Source organism: Trichoderma harzianum (assembly GCF_003025095.1).
Source record: "Trichoderma harzianum CBS 226.95 unplaced genomic scaffold M431scaffold_13, whole genome shotgun sequence".
Taxonomy (NCBI): domain Eukaryota; kingdom Fungi; phylum Ascomycota; class Sordariomycetes; order Hypocreales; family Hypocreaceae; genus Trichoderma; species Trichoderma harzianum.
The window spans coordinates 617,625-634,790 of NW_020209261.1; the positions used below are offsets into that span (position 1 = coordinate 617,625).

A 17,166-nucleotide genomic window follows, 5' to 3' on the forward strand; every position below is an offset into this window, starting at 1 on the left:
TGTTGAGTAACTTGAGTGATAAGAGGGAGAAAACAGCTCTATTTAAACAAAAAGGTCCTTTGCTGTAGCCTACTATCTTTAGGTTTTACTACGTAGACAGAGAATAGACCTAACAATAACGACGGTTCCTGGATCTGCAGAGAGCTAGTCACCGTAGGATCAATAACACGACGAGTCACTAACCTCTACTAGGCTTATGCAGGTCCAAAGCATGAGTTGAAAGCCACAAACGGTGGCTCATAAATATTACGAAATTGTTGAAAACCTAATATTGGTTGATCAACGTTGAAAGACTGTTGAACATTTCGAGTGATGCATGTAAAAACGCATAATTACATGTACTAAACGCCCTCAACGTTCGCTTGTGGGAAGCGATATTGTTTAACGCCTCTACAGCTTCGGCTAATTTGAATTCTAAAATTATGCATCACCTGTAAACTTTTGAATCACCCTTACTACGGTACCGGTTAAATGTGCCAAGATTTCGGCATTTCTTTATGCCCATACAATACCATGCTATTCTACACATTCAAGCTTTTGTTTTGTTACCTCACTCACTCTTTTAAGCTTTTCACCTATCCTGTTCCTGAAAAATATAGACTTTACTGACTGATCTAGACTATGAGTCAATGAAACCTCTCAGCTTCCAACCTACCAGTCTGAGCCAATTACATGAATATCTTGCTACAGGATGCAAGAGGTAGCTGCATATAACTCTATATATCAAGGTTAATCTTAAAACTATAAAAATAAGTCTACATAAACGCCAACTTTAAAGAAATTACATTATTCCGCGTTATTACAGATCATAAAGCCTATAAAATAGCTTAGAAGGAATTGTTTGGGATGAAGGGCGACTAGAAAACTACCACATAATTGGTTGGTATCATCATGAATGGATCCAGAGACGCTAGATCTCAGACATACCGCCAGAAAATTATGTTCGTGCACGTAGAAACAGTCTGAATACGATCAAGAGCAGACGACTCTTTTATCATGCGACGTATCATACCATGTAGAGAAAAGAAAGCAAAATGAGACTCGTGAATCTTGGCGGCTCTACCGGGAAAATCAATAGAGACAGAGAGAAGCTGGCTCATAATCTAGATATCAAGGGTTTTGAATATGGTATTCAAGGCTCTACAGTCATGAAGCAAGCTACCTTGGCTCTCGCAGCACGTGGTTTTGCCATAATGCCGATACACCGAGCCCCACCGACTCAAGGCTTCCGTCAGTCTTAAACTACAAGTTTCTATGTAGCTGGCAGATCACCAATAACTGCAATACTCTACCTGGAATGTCGAAGTCGACAGGCCATGACTCAGATTTCGGGAGGTAATTCGGCGTCTCGCGGAGAAGAAAGGGCCATCTATGACGGAGCTCGTCCATGACGGATCTACGGGTTTAAACGGTTGTGTCTTCAACAACCTTGTAGAGAATTTGATCATTTGATTGAAGTACTTAGAATATGTGCTTAGGCTTCGACATCCTGACCTTTTGATTATGGTCGGATCATAGTCTCATTAGTCTACAGTGAGTCTTGTATCATGGGTGTCATTTTTCATGTCTCTTGCACTCAGGCGCCGATCCAATGGCAGGCAACCCGTGAGACCCCTGATAGGCTGCAGTCAGCCTTGATTGGGTCTCAATGCAGAGTTGCAGCTGCTGACTAGCGTATGTACGTTGTTGTTCTCATCAACATCTCACTCTACAGTGCTTCACATTGGATAATCACATACGATGGAGGGACTAACAAGCGCCATCGCGGTGGTCGAGCTTACGGCGAAGATTGTTTCTCTCTGCGCCGAGTACTCTTCTGCTGTCAAGAATGCTAGCCACGACATCCAGCGCCTTCGAGAGCGTATCAGCAGCCTGGGGACAACGCTGAAGGATGTATTGGAACTTCTCCAAGGCTCCCACGGGGCCCGACTTAGGACGTCGCAGAAACTACACGATGCTCTTAACAATTCCCGCTTGCTCCTAGACTCGATTGCTACAACGCTCGAGAGCAAGTTAAATGGGAGTCGTAAGCAGAAAAAAATGAGAGCTTTTGGGCTGCGGTCCCTCAAATGGCCCTTCGAAAGCAAGAAACTGGAGAACACTATCGCAGCCCTGGAACAGCACCAGAATACCATGGCAGTCGCCATGCAAATTGATCAAACGTACGTTGCAATTTCTCTATCTCATTTCTGTAGTGCTAACGTTATACTAGAGCCGAAGTCCTCACTATCAACCACAAAATTGACTTGTCCAAACTTCCAATCGCAAAAGGCGCCGCTTACAACTCTCAAGCCAACGAGTATGATCCTCGTTGCCATCCTAGAACTCGGCTCAATGTCCTCGCTGGAATCTATAACTGGTTCGAAGACCCGCGCGGAAAGTGCATATACTGGCTATGCGGTATGGCTGGCACTGGCAAGTCAACAATTTCTCGCACAGTAGCAGAATATCTTACAGAAAAGAAGATCCCTTGTGCAAGTTTCTTCTTCAAGAAGGGCGAAGGCGACCGTGGCGGAGCTGCCTTGTTTTTCACTACGATTGCAGCTCAGCTTGTTCAACAATTACCATGTATAATCCCTCACGTGAGGGCTGCAATCGAGGCGGACATGAATATCTCTGATAAGACCAAGAGTGAACAGTTTGAGAAACTTATCCTAGAGCCGCTTGACAAGTGTGAGGGCCAACAATCCACTGTAGTATCTATAGTGATTGATGCCCTTGATGAGTGCGATCTGGAAGAAGACGTCAGACTTATGGTCCTTTTGCTCGCTAGAGCTATGGAGGTGACATCCGTTCGCCTGCGTTTCTTCATTACCAGCCGACCCGAACTCCCAATACGTCTCGGCTTTAAAAGCATCGGCAACTCCTATAAGGAACTGGCACTTCACGAAATTCCTAAGCCTGATATTAAAAACGACATTGCCATATACTTAGAAGATGAGTTGAAGGCTATTGTGCAGCGCTATAACATGTCGGTTGAAACAAGACGGCAACTACCAAAGCAATGGCCCGGTAGCAAAAACACCGAGAGACTTGTTGACATGGCCATTCCTCTGTTTATCTATGCTGCGACTGCTTGTCGATTTATCAGCGATCGCAGGCTTGGTGGGCCAAAGGAGCAACTGGAAATATTTCTCAACTCCCATCGAAACCCAAAATCTAATCTTGATGCGACATATCTACCTGTCCTAGAGCAACTGATAAGAGATCTCAAAGGTGGCGAAAAGAGAGCTGTTATAACTAAATTTCAAGAGATTGTCGGTACTATCGTGCTTCTCGCTAGCCCACTCTCAATAACTTCTCTTGCGAATCTTTTGGCAGTTGATACCGAGAAGATCGATAATCAACTGGACATGCTTCACTCGGTTTTAAATATACCTTTGAGCCCGGATGAGCCGATACGACTCTTCCACCTCTCTTTCCGAGACTTTCTCATCGACAAGGAAAATTTCGATATAAATCCTTTCTCGGTGGATGAGCAGAAAACCCATAAAATGGTCATGGTTTGCTGTCTTAAGCTGCTATCTAGAGACAATCTTCGAAAAGATATTTGTGACCTACGGAGACCAGCAGCACTTCGGTTAGAAATTGAACAAGAGAAAGTCAATGCTCGCCTTCCACCGGAGATGCAATACGCGTGCCTCTATTGGGTCCACCATCTAAAGGAGAGCGGAGGAACAGTCCGTGATCATGATCAGGTCTATGACTTTTTGATCCGCCATTTATTACACTGGATCGAGGCCCTGAGTCTTATTGGTCGTATCTCAGAGAGCGTTGGTATGTTGGACAGCCTACTAGGCATGATTGATGTAAGTGGAAGCTGTACCGTTTCCTAATCAGCTAAATCAGAATGCTAATACTACGAATAGTCAGAAGACGGTGTTGAGATGTCAGCCATTATCCGCGATATTAAGCGAATTGTCCTTATCAATCGCTGGTCTATTGATGAGGCGCCTCTCCAAATCTACTCTTCAGCTATTTTATTCGCACCAGAGCAGAGTGTGATTCGGAACATGTTTAGAGATCAGATCCCTCCTTGGATTTCCCCGCTACCCCAAGTTGAAAGTAACTGGGATGCCTGCTTAGCAACACTTGAAGGCCACAGCGGCAGGACAAGAGCAGTCAGCTTCTCTCCAGACGGCCGGCAGCTGGCGTCAGCGTCAGACGATGATACAGTTAAGCTCTGGGATACAGCAACTGGTCGCTGCACGGCGACGCTTGTGAGTGACGGCATAACCGCAGTCTGCTTTTCACCAGATAGTCGGCGGCTAGCTTCAACGTCATCGAAACAAATTAAGCTCTGGAACTCAATCACAGGCAGTTGCATAATAACGCTTGATGGCCATGACCACATGGTAACAGACATCAGCTTTGCTCCAGATGGCCGACGGCTGGCTTCAGCATCCCATGATCTTACCGTTAAGCTCTGGGATACAGAAACAGGCGATTGTATAACAACATTCGACGGGCATTATAATAGCTTGTTAGAAGGAGTCAGCTTTGCGCCAGATAATCGGCGCTTAGCATCAGTGTCAAACGGGCAGCGCTTCGATGGTCCTTATGTGGTATCATACGACCACAAAATCAAGCTCTACGATACCGTTATGGGCAGTTGTATAATAACATTTACTGGCCATGATGACCGAGTTAATACAGTTCGCTTCACGCCAGACAGCCGATGGCTAGCTTCAGCATCGAATGATTCTACAATTAAGCTCTGGGATACAGCAATAGGCAGCTGTATAGCAACACTTGCTGGCCATGACGAGGGTATAAATGCAATCTGCTTTACGCCAGACAGCCGGTGGCTAGCTTCAGCATCGATGGATATGACAGTTAAGCTCTGGGATATAGAAACAAGTCTCTGCACCGCAACATTTAAAGGCCATAGCCAATCGGTTGCAGCAGTTAGCTTCGCGCCAGATAACTGGCAGTTGGCTTCAGCATCACATGATTCTACAATTAAGCTCTGGGATACTACAATAAGTCGCAGTCCGTCAACAACTGATATCCACAGTCAGAAAGTAACAGCCATTTGTTACACCCCAGATGGTCGGCAGCTAGCTTCAGCGTCAGACGATCATACAGTTAAGCTCTGGGATACAGCAACTGGCCGTTGCATAGCAACGTTTAAAGGCCATAGCCGACCAGTTACAGCAGTTACCTTCGCACCAGATGGCCATCAGCTAGCCTCAGCATCCGAATATGATAAGACAGTTAAGCTCTGGGATGTAACAACAGGCCAATGTGTGGCAACACTTAAAAATGATGCTTACATATTATCAATCACTTTTGCACCAAATAGCCAGCAGCTAGCATTAGTGTCGGGTGCTGTCTATACTCGGGAATTTCATGGGAGTATAACTAAGCTCTGGGATATAACAACAGGCCGCTGCACAGCAGAGCTTAAATGCAATGGTAAATATATATTATCAATTGCCTTTTCACCAAATAGCCAAGAGCTAGTATCAACATTATCAGACCATACAATCAAGCTTTGGGATTTCTCCACTGGCAACTGCACAGCAACACTTCCCAGTGAAGAGCTGGTATATGGAATAAGCGCGATCACCGTCTCACCAAATGGCCAATTGCTAGCTGCAGCATATGGGGATTACACAGTTAAAATCTGGGATATGACGACACATGATTGTATCATAAAACTCGAGGGCCATAGTTTTTGGGCAAGTGCAATGACCTTTGCACCAAATGGCCAGCTAGTATCAGCATCGGGTGACGATACAATTAAATTCTGGGATATAGCAACAGGCATCTGCACGGCAACGCTTGAGGGTTATGGCAGCTGGGTAGGCGCAATCAACTTCGCAAAGGACGGCAAGATGTCCTGCGATCTAATTGGCACAAGATCGAATATTAATAGATTCGGATATTGGGGTGAGAGTTATCCATCGCCACAGTCGCCAATGCGAAAGCCTCCTGCCCAGGGACTCTCTTCTGTATCACCAATCGTCCACCGTCAGGATATTGGAGTCTACAATTATACATGGGTTACTTGGGATTCACAGAGGATCTTATGGCTACCACCAGCTTATCGGCCGAGAATATCAGCTGTAAGAGCATCAACACTTGCCATTGGGTGCGACTCCGGACGCGTTGTCTTCATACGTTTCTCAGATATGGATAAACTATTTAAGGTTCAGAGATAAATACTGTCTTTAGCTGGATGGCAGTAATAAAAATATTATTCATTCGCCTCTTTGTCTTCATCGCTCTTCTATGTCCCAGAATCTCGAAATGCAGTGGGCTATCTGTCTATCTATGACTGTTTACACTCAGTAAAAGCTGCGTTACTTTTAATGATCTCTTTGCAATTATAAATTAATCAATAGCTCATACATTCTCACTTAGCGGCATGCGCTACTAGTTATCGATTTTGAACCGGTTTGCGAGTTATTGATTTCGCATTCGATCTACTGCTGGTTTCACACACAGCTGAACTAGCGACATTAGAGGCTTAGTATCGCCACACAGCAGCAGCTACCGACTCTGCGTCATTTTCCGTCTGCAACTCTGCTGCAGTAGAGTAGCCTCACTTTACCGGCATTTCAGCTCTTGGTAGTTCCGGCTGCGCATCCAATTCATGAATCATGTTTGTTTGCGCATCAAGCTCGGGCTTAGGTATACAATCGGAATGCAACTGAGCTGGATCAAAATTATCAGGCTTGGAGTGTCTATACCGCCGCCGCCACAAATAGAATGAAACGCCAAATACGATGGCGAGTCCGACGATGGAGCCGACAACAGGACCTGCTATCCAGGCGTGGCTTGGTGGTGTAGCTGCAAGATTATATATATCAGATATAAATGCGAAAACGCCAGAGGATTTCCACAAATAGTGTATACCTGAAACAGATGGGCTCGAAGCCGCATTCTGGGGAGCAAGAGATGTCGGAATTGCCAAAGTAGAAGTTCTACTAGGTGTTGTAGCTCTTGAAGTCTTCTTGCTTGTTGTAATTGTTCTTGATGATGATGAAGTGTTAGTTGCCGCATTGTTCGTCGGTAGAAGATACACAATTGTCGTTATTTGGCCATTGGTTGACGTATACATCAACGTTGAATACGAAAGTAGATGGCAGAACTCAAGGAATGGAAGCAAAGGTGAGATACTCAATATGCCACCCCTAGGATTGGGGCCCTGCGTCTTGATGCAAGCGCTACAAGAGTCAAGGGCCTCAATGAAGGCAGAATTAGGAGCGCATAGCTGACTCTTCAATCCTTGAGCTTGAGCAATTAACAAAGCATCGCCTAATGATAGTATATTAGCTCTGAAACCGGCGGAACCTCCAATTCAATCCATTAATAAATACTTCACGACGTACTGCACTTATCGAGGCACCCAGCGGGCACAGAGCCGCCATTATCTTGCCGCGCAAAGAGGTCTTTGGACCAAACCATTGATATTGTATAACAATAGTTCTTTTTTTACCTTCTTTCAGAGCGGTTATTTTCCAAAGACTTTGAAGAGAAGGAAAGAAGAAAGATTCTGGTTGGGTTATTGTGGCTTTGGAGCGTAGCCTTGTCGCATAGCCTTGGGGGCCAAGTCTAATACTACAATGTTACATGGCGTCAGTAAGAGACTATTGAAACCCCCGCTTCGAAGCGGGAGAGATCCTTCATGGCAAAGAGCACGTGGACCAGATGGCGTGACCAAAGCTGCATGCTTCACAAGAGGAATGTGTGTCTAGCGTTTGCTCGAGGAAACTGGGCACGAGGGAGGATTTGCATAATTAAACTTAGCTTTCCTTTACTATAGTGTTTGAATGAAGAATTGTCAACATATCTCAAAAGTGCATTGTTCCATGTATAAGGTCTACATGCATACAACAAGCAACGCATAAAACGAAATGTGCAGCTCTGAACTTCAGCCAGCCAGTAGAAGCCGCATGGCTTCCAGCCTTAATACACGATTGGGCATCAAGTAGATGTAGAGTAACTGCCTCTACATACTTGTCAGAATCAACACTCTTACTACCACACATCACATAGGGCATCGACAACAAAAGGGGACAACTAACTATCTCTCCTGAAGAGGCTGCAAATAGCCAGTTTACAAATAATCAATTTCACGATGAGACCAGGATACACCAGAGACACAACGATACCACACTCAATCTCCATCTGACCCACCGACCGGCCCGAGCCGCCATTCGTCTCATCCCATATCCACGCAACAAGGATCTCATCCATCGTCCTGATCTCGTGGATAAGCTCAATACACTGTTGCCATACCCATCAGCGATATCTCACAGTGCTGCGCTCTGGGGTCTGGGCGGCTCTGGGTAAGTACAAATTTTCACATTGCAAAAAAAGGTCAAGAGAAGAGCTAGCTAGCTTAGAAAAACATAAATCGCGCTCAACTATGTATAACGGCGGTGCATCGATGTCACTTACTCTATCTTATAGGTGCACGCTGATACCAAGGCAGTATTTTCACATGATTATAAAACAATAGCGCAAAAGCTTTAGATTGACAAAAACAGCCTAAGCGACAGGGCTTTTCTCGAGGCTGTGCGCGAGACATAAAGGACGCAATGTGCCTAATAACATATTTAGAACATAGTTTATTTCGATTACTTGTATTAGATAAAAGGCTGAAAACGTATGTAATATCATTTATATTATCGCATACGTTAGTAGCAAAAATATTGCAGAAGAAATAATAACATCCGCGCTCAAATACCTTAAAAACTGTCTAAGAGACGATATAAATGAACTAGAATCTGAGGCTTTCAAGATGATCACACGGTTGAAAGAGTTCTCTTTTATTGGTATATGTAAAGTAGATGGCGATGGAAGGAATTATGAAATGTATAAACTTGTACAAGAGGCTATACGACACAGCCTGAATATGGGGAAGTCAAGCACAATCGACGAAAAGAATATCATCCTCAAACATATCTCTAGGAAGTAGACCAAGATACAAGTAAGCCGACACACCCAGCCTATCGAATTAAGGGGCATAAGCAACGATGAGCACATGGACTGCGAAAAATATTTCTCGAGTATCGCTCCACAAGCTACAACAGACCTTTTCCCTGATTCACAACGAGATACCTGGAAACAATGCGGGAAATTCTTAGCACGTGTATTGCAAATCGGAGAGTGGGCAGATATGTGAACAAGATGCAGATCGAGACGGCGCGGCTACTTGAAAGCAGCTGAGTTTCTTCATCATCGTGGGCAGTGGAGAGCAAAAGAGTTTTTGGATTAAAGAATACTGGAACTCAGGAAAGGAAGGCTAGGAGATCATCATCCAGATACAATCTCAGCCATGGGGAGCCTTTTATAACATGGTTTAGACAAGGCTTCTATGGCGAGATAGAGCCTATTTTCATTCAGATTTATGAAGCCTATGAAGAGATGCTGAGGATCCAAATAAAATCCGAGCTAAGGAATGGCCTGTAGCATTATACCATGCACACGGCCGGAATAGCGAGGCAGAACCTCTTAACGTTCAAGTGCTGCCGATGAGAGATATTTGGAGATAATCACCCGAATATAATTCTGGCCATGCACAGCCTTGCTTGGAGTTGGAATTTGTTGAGCCGCAATGAGGATGGAGTTACGTTGGTGTAGCAGGCTATAGATTATAGCCGCTCTAGTTAGTACCAGACCATCCCCTAACCGTGAATACTACTGAGTATCTTCAACCCTTTGAATCTTGCCCGAGAGACTGGGAAGCGAACAATCACTAATGGCTTCGGCTATTCTCTTGTTGAGGGGGTAGAAGCGAGTTGAATGGGAACGGGTAAATTTGGGCTCAAAGCACTGCGTACCACAGCCACGAGTAATCTCAAGCTGTTCAGATTTTGTTCGAGAGATCCAGGAGAATTACTACACGTATTAAACTATTACTTGAAGAGCACGCCGGTGTCACAGCGAGATGACATCATTTCACTTTCAAGAGACACGTTTATGAGCTAATGAAGCATAAACTATCTACTTCCATCATGAAAAGAAGAACACAACGAGCTTTTACATGTCTTTTTCGCCTTGAAATATAACAATCATTTTCTATCCCTTGGCACGCGCCGGCCAAATTCTGCTGGAACAACAGTATATTCTCATTATTTTCTATAATTTTAAAACGTATCAGCTGTACTAGGGGCCTCGTATCAGGAAAGTTAAAAAAGGCAGTTGAATTTAAGTTATACTATATAACTTTAACAGAACTGGATTAAAAAAAGAAGATATCCATCTTTATCACACGAGATCAGAGATAAATGCTATCTTTATTATATACCTTAGTTAAATAATGGTAACTAAGATACTATTTGATTACCTTTTTCATCTTCCTTCTCTATGGGTTCTAGAATCTTAATAGATAATGCGTTGTTTCTTTATTTATGACTGTTTATACTGAGTGAAAGCTATATTGTTTTTGAGAATTTTATGTTGAATTGGATATTAGCCTGGCTTATGCAAAATTAATACGCGGAAAGAAATGATATAGGCCATAGAGACATTTGCATATTTGTTGAGAGTAGTATTACGCGCTGTTGCGGGACGCCTCTTCCACTGCCAAGATGATACGATATTATTTCGTCATCTGATGATCAAATTTAGTTATACGAAGACAAAATAATCAAACAATAATGCGTGCGGAGGAGGCAAATCACAATGCTTCAACCTCAGATAGCACAGATGCCTCGTACGACAGTCCATCCGTTTGCTACCCGGCACTACACATAGACAACGTGATGGACGGTTCACTTCCTCCAGATTGCTAATCATCTACAAATGAATTCCCCTATTCATCTATTTTAATATCTCGTATTCAATCGGAATCTCTCCTTTCTAGCCAATCGGCCCAATGTTGCTTTTTAAGCGGACATCCTATCTACCCGAAAACACGAGATACTCGACAACACCATCCGCATCTTCACGGGATCTTCGCCACAACTGCCGTGGGATTTTAATATAACCTTCGGATATTCTGCATGAGAATCCGTCTCATTCCTTAGATATCCGCGCCCAGCCACACGTTCCTGGCAGGGAAAGCCGTGTTTAGGCGCCATTATGCCAAGAGAATACGATGCTAAGGGGTTACATGCATCCTTCACCAAATGCAGAATGGAAAGTAAAAGCGATGGTCTAGATAGACTCGTAAATAAATGATTGATATGGATAATGGAACCGTCGCATTGAAAGAGCCTAGTCGGCCCAACTCATACGGCCGCAGCTACGTTATTGGATGTTCTCTCCCCTTGGCAGGCAGATGGTTCATATGGAGTGTTGCGTGCAACTGCTATCTATATTAGCATACTACGGCATCTTGCTTAAGCCATTATTCAAGATGTAGATTCATGTGTGGACTAAGTAAACTAGATAAGCGGTTGTGTAAACACTATGTGCGTAATACTATACTAGATAGTGTCCTAGGCAAACTTGTCCCTGAATACTATATCACATCCCCACCACCTTTCTTTATTGACTCAAAACCACAATTTAACCTACTTCGGAGCAAAACCTAAATCCCGGCATTCGTAATAGTAACTTTCCTCTCCTACAAGCTCGGTGAATGGCATCATTGCAGCCGATCGGAACGCAACCCCGGAATCCCGCCCCGATCTGGCAGGTCAATACACGGCTCCCACGATACGTAGCGTCGCTTTCTTGGCCCTCTGATAATGCGCGTTGTTTTAAGCGACCCATAGGAAATCCTGGCTCCGGAAAGGAGTGGAAAATTCATGCGCCGCTTTGTTAAGCTTAACACGTATAGTTACCGTCAAATGCTAAACTTGCCCCCCGCTGCTCAAAGGCAATTCGACAGAATATGCCCGATGTTTGAGGGGTCGCGAATCGTCTAAGCCCGAGAAAGAAGCTGCTTTAACAGATGCCGCAAACTAGAGCCGCCGATTAGTTTTTTGCTATGCTTTGCTCATCTGAGGAGCCTATAGAGTGACTAAAAGGATGTGATTCCAAGGTTATAGGCAGCTGACCAACTTCTTGTTGCCCAAATCCATTGCGTGGGATATAGTTACATCGCCCACAACTTGGTCAACGCCAGGAGTTTCTCAGTTCGTATAGGATCGTCGATAAGAGCATTTGGCCCTTTGGTACCACTCATTGGGCAATCTCTTGGGTGATATTTCGCCTTCGCTGCCCGCTGTTTATTTGCTCCCCGAACCAGCCGAACCTGGCCGTGGATCATGCTCGTTGCGTGCCATTGAACATGGACTTTTGTTCACCCTAAGGGCCTTGGCGATGTGGAATTCCCATAGTTGCAAAAGTTCTCAACAAAACTCTTGGTGTTGAACAGAATGGATTCACAACACCTTCCTTTTTTCCTCGTCGCCTTTGCGTGAATTAGTCGCCAAGGCTCACGATGCTGTAAATCTCGACTGAGAGACGTGATCACATTCTACTTCGAGTGTAACATCCGGATTTTGTATACTGATAAGGAATTCCGAAGGAAACATCTTGCGAGATGGTCGAGATGCTGTCGTCGAGAATCATGAGCATAAAAGGGTCATATGCCTCCTCATTATTCCAATAGATCAGCCAGCAGGTTGCTTCACAAGGTCGAGCATTCAGTCCTCGCTCTGGTGCCTCTCCAGCTTGTTTGACTCTCTGATTGCCTCTCTACTGTCACCATGAAGTCTGCTATCCTTCTTGGCCTCACTGGCCTTGCTGCCAACGTGCACGCTCATCCCGCTCCGAAGCTGGAGACCGCCTCTGGCCTGGCCAAGCGCGGCATTGATATCAGCAAGTACAGCCTGCCTAGCTTGTCTGACTACACTCCTTCGACACACGTCGAGGAGGAGGCGTCCATCCAGGCTGAGGGTTTCAAGCGTGACTACGTCGCCACTGCTACCCGAGCTGTCAAGCGAGCTGCCCCCAACGCGGAATTCCGTGTCGTTCCTGACCACTATGTCGACGTTGACGGCATTGGCCACGTCCACTTCAAGCAGACAGCTCACGGCATTGACATTGACAATGCTGACTTCAAGGTCAACGTAAGTGAGACGAAGAAGAATTCCCTCTCCTCATTCAGCTGAGTAAAAGCTTACTTATCAATGCCTTGCTTCAGATTGGCCGAAATGGCAGAGTCTTCTCTCACGGAAACAGCTTCTTCTCTGGCAAGATTCCCGCAGAGAGCCCCCTGACGAAGCGTGACTTCTCCGACCCCACGAATGCGCTCAAGGGTGCTGTCGACATCTTGGGTCTCCCCATCCAGGCCGAAGGCGCCACCGCCGAGGCCCAGGAGGGAACTGAGAAGTACACTCTCAAGGGCACTTCTGGTGCTGTCAGCGACCCCGAGGCCCGCCTGGTCTACATCGCCAAGGAGGACGGAACTCTGTCTCTGACCTGGCGAGTTGAGACCGATGTCGTGGACAACTGGCTGCTCACCTACATCGATGCTGCCACCAACAAGGAGGTCCACGGTGTCGTAGACTACGTTAGCGACTTTGCTACCGTCGAGGTGTTCCCCTGGGGCCTCAACGACCCCACGGAGGGTGACCGCAAGACCTTCACTGACCCGTGGAGAACCGATGCTTCTCCCTTCACCTGGTTCGGCGACGGAACCACCAACTACACCACCACGCGCGGCAACAACGCCATTGCCCAGGTCAACCCCAACGGAGGCAACGACTACCTCAACAACTACCGCCCAACCAGCGCTACCCGGGCCTTTGAGTACCCCTTCTCGCTGACCCAGACCAACCCCACGGACTACCGTGACGCCTCCATCACCCAGTTGTTCTACACTGCCAACAAGTACCACGACTTGCTGTACGTCCTCGGCTTCAACGAGGTTGCCGGTAACTTCCAGGCCAACAACAACGGCAAGGGTGGTCTGGGCAACGACTTTGTCATCCTCAACGCCCAGGACGGCTCTGGCACCAACAATGCCAACTTTGCCACTCCCGCTGACGGCAGCAATGGCCGCATGAGGATGTACATCTGGACTGTGTCCACCCCCCGACGTGACGGCTCTCTCGAGGAGGGCATCGTCATCCACGAATACACCCACGGATGTAAGTTGTGATAGTCTTTCTCTCTCTCCTCCCTCCCTCCCTCCCCTCCCTCCGTCTCCCCTTGCTAACTCAGACATCACCAGTGTCCACCCGTCTCACCGGTGGTCCTGCCAACTCCGGCTGCCTGTCCGGCGTCGAGGCCGGCGGCATGGGCGAAGGCTGGGGCGACTTCTACGCAACCGCCATCCGCCTCAAGGCCGGCGACACCCGCGCCACCGACTACCCCATGGGCGCCTGGGCCGACAACAACCCCAAGGGCATCCGCCAGTACCCCTACTCCACCAGCCTGACCACCAACCCGCTCACCTACAAGTCCGTCAACTCCCAGAACGAGGTCCACTCCTCCGGCACCACCTGGGCCTCCATCCTCTACGAGGTCCTCTGGAACCTCATCGACAAGCACGGCAAGAACGACGCCGAGTTCCCGACCTTTGACTCCCAGGGCGTGCCCACCGACGGGAAATTCCTCGCCCTCAAGCTCGTCCTCAACGGCCTCGCCCTCCAGCCCTGCACGCCCACTTTCGTCTCTGCCCGTGACGCCATCCTCGACGCCGACCGCTCTTTGACTGGTGGCGACAACTTGTGCGAGCTGTGGACTGCCTTTGCCAAGCGTGGTCTTGGTTCCGGAGCCAGGTACTCTGCTTCCGCCCGAACTGAGAGCTTCACCATCCCCTCTGGTGTCTGCTAAATATCCTTCTTGTGAGAAATCAACTTTTGGATGAGATGTTTTTGAAGCGTGGATGTGAGAAGTTAAGATCTGCCGAAGGAGGGAAACAATGGAGGCTGGTCTCTCGAATCATGTAAGCAGATCGGTAACCTGTTACCATACCAAATAAGTAAAATGAAGTGAAAAAAAAAAAAAAAGGTTTCCCTGTGCCGCTGTTTCGGTGATGTCAAAATATCCCAAGATGCAGTCTAAATGTTCTGTATTTATGTATGCAACTTCTAGCAACAAGAAATATGAAAAAAAAAATCACTTTGCCCCAGTTTTCCCTGTGGCAGGCGTTACACTTCCTCCTGCTGCCACTGCTGCCACCGCCGTCTTCTTCTTCTTTAGCTTCGCAACGAAGCCCAGTACTTTATCTTTGAGGGCTCCGGATGGAGCCTCATTCGCACCCACCATACGCCGGACGAGGATGTTGTACAAGCCTCCAAAGGCAAGCGCAATGGTTGTTGAGGTAAAGATGATGACATTGTATGGCATGCTGAAATCAGGAGTGGGGAGGTAGAGAAGCAAGCTCGTGGTGCGAATGTTCATGGCCTTGGGCTCCAGTGTGGTGATGACAGCCGCAGCGACATCGAAACCACGGTTTGCGTCCGGGGGATACTCAGTGTATCGCAAGATAGACTTTTCAAAGTCATACGTGAGGAAGACGGTGCAGTGAGGGGGGATGCTGACAAGGAGCTCGAGTTGTGTGCCGCGGGCGCGGTCGAGGGCCGGGCGGTAGTAGATCTGCTTGACGATTTCGGTGGTTGTGTTGGTGTTGGGTGACGATCCCGAGATGCGGGCAGAAAGGGTGTGTAGATAAACGCGCATGAACCAGGGGAGAGATTCCATGTAGACAAACTCCACCGTATCGTCGCCTGGATTCGTGAGAATGGCTTGCACACCACCATGTTCCTGTCCATGGCCGGTGAAACTTCGCTCGGCGTACAGCACAGGTGTTTCCGGCTTGACAATTCCAAGAGAGGCAGCTTCTCCGTCAGCAGGGACCTCGGGCTTAGTCAAGATGAGGGTGAATTCCTTCTCTTGTTCGATGTGGTAGCATCGTAGAGAGTCGTTGTTGGGGTACTTGATTTCATGGGCACCTTCTGAGGAGAAGATGTCGCGAGTCGACGGGATGTGAACACAGACCGGCGGGGTTTCGGAGTCTGTCAAGGGGCATGTGCCTTTCATTGTTCGCCCAAAGATTTGGGATAACGTCCACTCTTGGCCGCGAAGATGGTCCACGGGGAAGCAAGAATCGTCTGGCTTATGGTAGGGCTTTGAAGTATCGCAGATTAGATCACGGCCAGGGGGAGGTCTTGGGATGGGGTTGTCTGGATCGTGTTAGTTAGCCCCAAGCATCGTTATAACAGTAGAATCCGTACCATGAGGTCGCTTGGAGCGATCAACGTCCAAGACCATGTCGACCGTCTGTTCAAGCTGGAGAACGCATTCCCCCTCCGAGGGGCAGATGGGCCGCACATCAATGGCCATGCTCTGGAACGACGCATCAAACAGTTTGTGTCCATCCAGTAAGCTCGCAATTCCGGCCTTGCCCTTACATGGCAGCATCTTTAGAAACGGTGTTAAGTTCTCTGTGCAAACCACTTCATGGGGCAGCACTCCATGCAGCAGCCTCGTATTGTCCAGCGTCGTGTTGGGATGGTCGCCCTCAGGCTGAAACGACACAACCGGTCGAATGGTCCTGGTCCCGTCAATGAAGTTGAGACTGGCGCAGAACAATCCAGACAGCGCATTGGTCAGCGTCAACCACTTCTCGTCCGCCTCTTGATCCGTCTCAGCATCTAACCACGCCCACAATTCCACTCCAGTGCCGCCCTCTTTGGTTCCGTCCCAGGGCCGAGTTCCCCAGCTCTCCGCATCCCATCGCCCCAGCGTGAATCTCAGGTGAAGCTCTCGTGTGCCCGCATACTGCAGGATCTGGCCTAAAGACCGCGGAAAGAGTCGAAAGTTTTGTGCCTCAAAGTCGGCAATTGAGGTGTTGGCTCGAAAGTTGAAGCTCGCGAGGAGTGCCGACAGAGGCAGCGGCCGTAGATTCAGCTGCTCGTGGTACTCGGTCGCAGATACCAGGACGCTGGGGATGATTAATGGTAGGAATGACAAAAGGCTGCGCATCGTGAAAGGAGGAAAAAGAAAAGAGAGTGAGGAGAAAAGGAGGGGATACGCGAGTCGCAGGCGCGATTCGGGCGAGATTTACATCTCTTGAAGTTGGACTTGATATTGCCAGATTGGAGCTGGGCATTTCCCTTGCGACTCGGTACGTACTGTTTCGGATAGGTGCAGCCACACTGGCCAAGCACATGCGCCACAAGATGGTGGGAGAAGTCCAGGGCACCTTGGCAGTGAAATCCCCGATTCCTCCACTAGTTCAGCACCCATTCAGCGTCTCCACAGGCGGCAACATGCTGTGAGCTGCAAGTATCCCAGCTCCGAGCT

At 47.5% G+C, this 17,166-nt stretch overlaps 5 protein-coding genes across 5 annotated transcripts; 2 read left to right on the forward strand and 3 right to left on the reverse strand.

Moving 5' to 3' along the window:
- Positions 1 to 1,740: 1,740 nt before the first annotated feature.
- On the forward strand, positions 1,741 to 6,167 carry M431DRAFT_123724 (hypothetical protein; the record flags this gene model as incomplete). Its single annotated transcript, XM_024912204.1, has 4 exons — positions 1,741 to 2,162; positions 2,213 to 3,827; positions 3,888 to 5,842; positions 5,903 to 6,167. The coding sequence occupies 4 exons, from the start codon at positions 1,741 to 1,743 to the stop codon at positions 6,165 to 6,167; spliced, it is 4,257 nt and encodes a 1,418-aa protein (XP_024770533.1).
- Positions 6,168 to 6,186: 19 nt separating this feature from the next.
- On the reverse strand, positions 6,187 to 7,544 carry M431DRAFT_533863 (hypothetical protein). Its single transcript, XM_024920902.1, has 3 exons — positions 7,341 to 7,544; positions 6,865 to 7,266; positions 6,187 to 6,798 (listed from the first exon to the last, which is right to left on the reverse strand). Exons 1-3 carry the CDS (start codon positions 7,414 to 7,416, stop codon positions 6,551 to 6,553), a joined length of 726 nt encoding a protein of 241 aa, XP_024770534.1. The 5' UTR covers positions 7,417 to 7,544; the 3' UTR covers positions 6,187 to 6,550.
- A 428-nt stretch (positions 7,545 to 7,972) lies between these two features.
- Positions 7,973 to 8,691, reverse strand: M431DRAFT_511760 (hypothetical protein; the record flags this gene model as incomplete). Its single annotated transcript, XM_024919722.1, has 1 exon — positions 7,973 to 8,691. A coding segment is annotated over exon 1 (173 nt), but the record flags the coding sequence as incomplete, so codon positions are not given.
- Positions 8,692 to 12,477: 3,786 nt separating this feature from the next.
- Positions 12,478 to 15,111, forward strand: M431DRAFT_511763 (hypothetical protein). Its single transcript, XM_024919723.1, has 3 exons — positions 12,478 to 12,980; positions 13,055 to 14,003; positions 14,087 to 15,111. Exons 1-3 carry the CDS (start codon positions 12,618 to 12,620, stop codon positions 14,689 to 14,691), a joined length of 1,917 nt encoding a protein of 638 aa, XP_024770536.1. The 5' UTR covers positions 12,478 to 12,617; the 3' UTR covers positions 14,692 to 15,111.
- On the reverse strand, positions 14,977 to 16,845 carry M431DRAFT_94317 (hypothetical protein; the record flags this gene model as incomplete). Its single annotated transcript, XM_024924572.1, has 2 exons — positions 14,977 to 16,043; positions 16,095 to 16,845. 2 exons carry the CDS (start codon positions 16,843 to 16,845, stop codon positions 14,977 to 14,979), a joined length of 1,818 nt encoding a protein of 605 aa, XP_024770537.1.
- Between the last annotated feature and the right edge of the window lie 321 nt (positions 16,846 to 17,166).

Coding starts and splice junctions, on each gene's coding strand:
- M431DRAFT_533863 (XM_024920902.1), bottom strand. CDS start 7,416: ATGGTTTGGTCCAAAGACCTCTTTGCGCGGCAAGATAATGGCGGCTCT. Junction 7,267..7,340: donor TGGGTGCCTCGATAAGTGCA/GTACGTCGTGAA, acceptor TACTATCATTAG/GCGATGCTTTGTTAATTGCT. Junction 6,799..6,864: donor TTCGAGCCCATCTGTTTCAG/GTATACACTATT, acceptor ATAATCTTGCAG/CTACACCACCAAGCCACGCC.
- M431DRAFT_511763 (XM_024919723.1), top strand. CDS start 12,618: ATGAAGTCTGCTATCCTTCTTGGCCTCACTGGCCTTGCTGCCAACGTG. Junction 12,981..13,054: donor ATGCTGACTTCAAGGTCAAC/GTAAGTGAGACG, acceptor GCCTTGCTTCAG/ATTGGCCGAAATGGCAGAGT. Junction 14,004..14,086: donor CCACGAATACACCCACGGAT/GTAAGTTGTGAT, acceptor AGACATCACCAG/TGTCCACCCGTCTCACCGGT.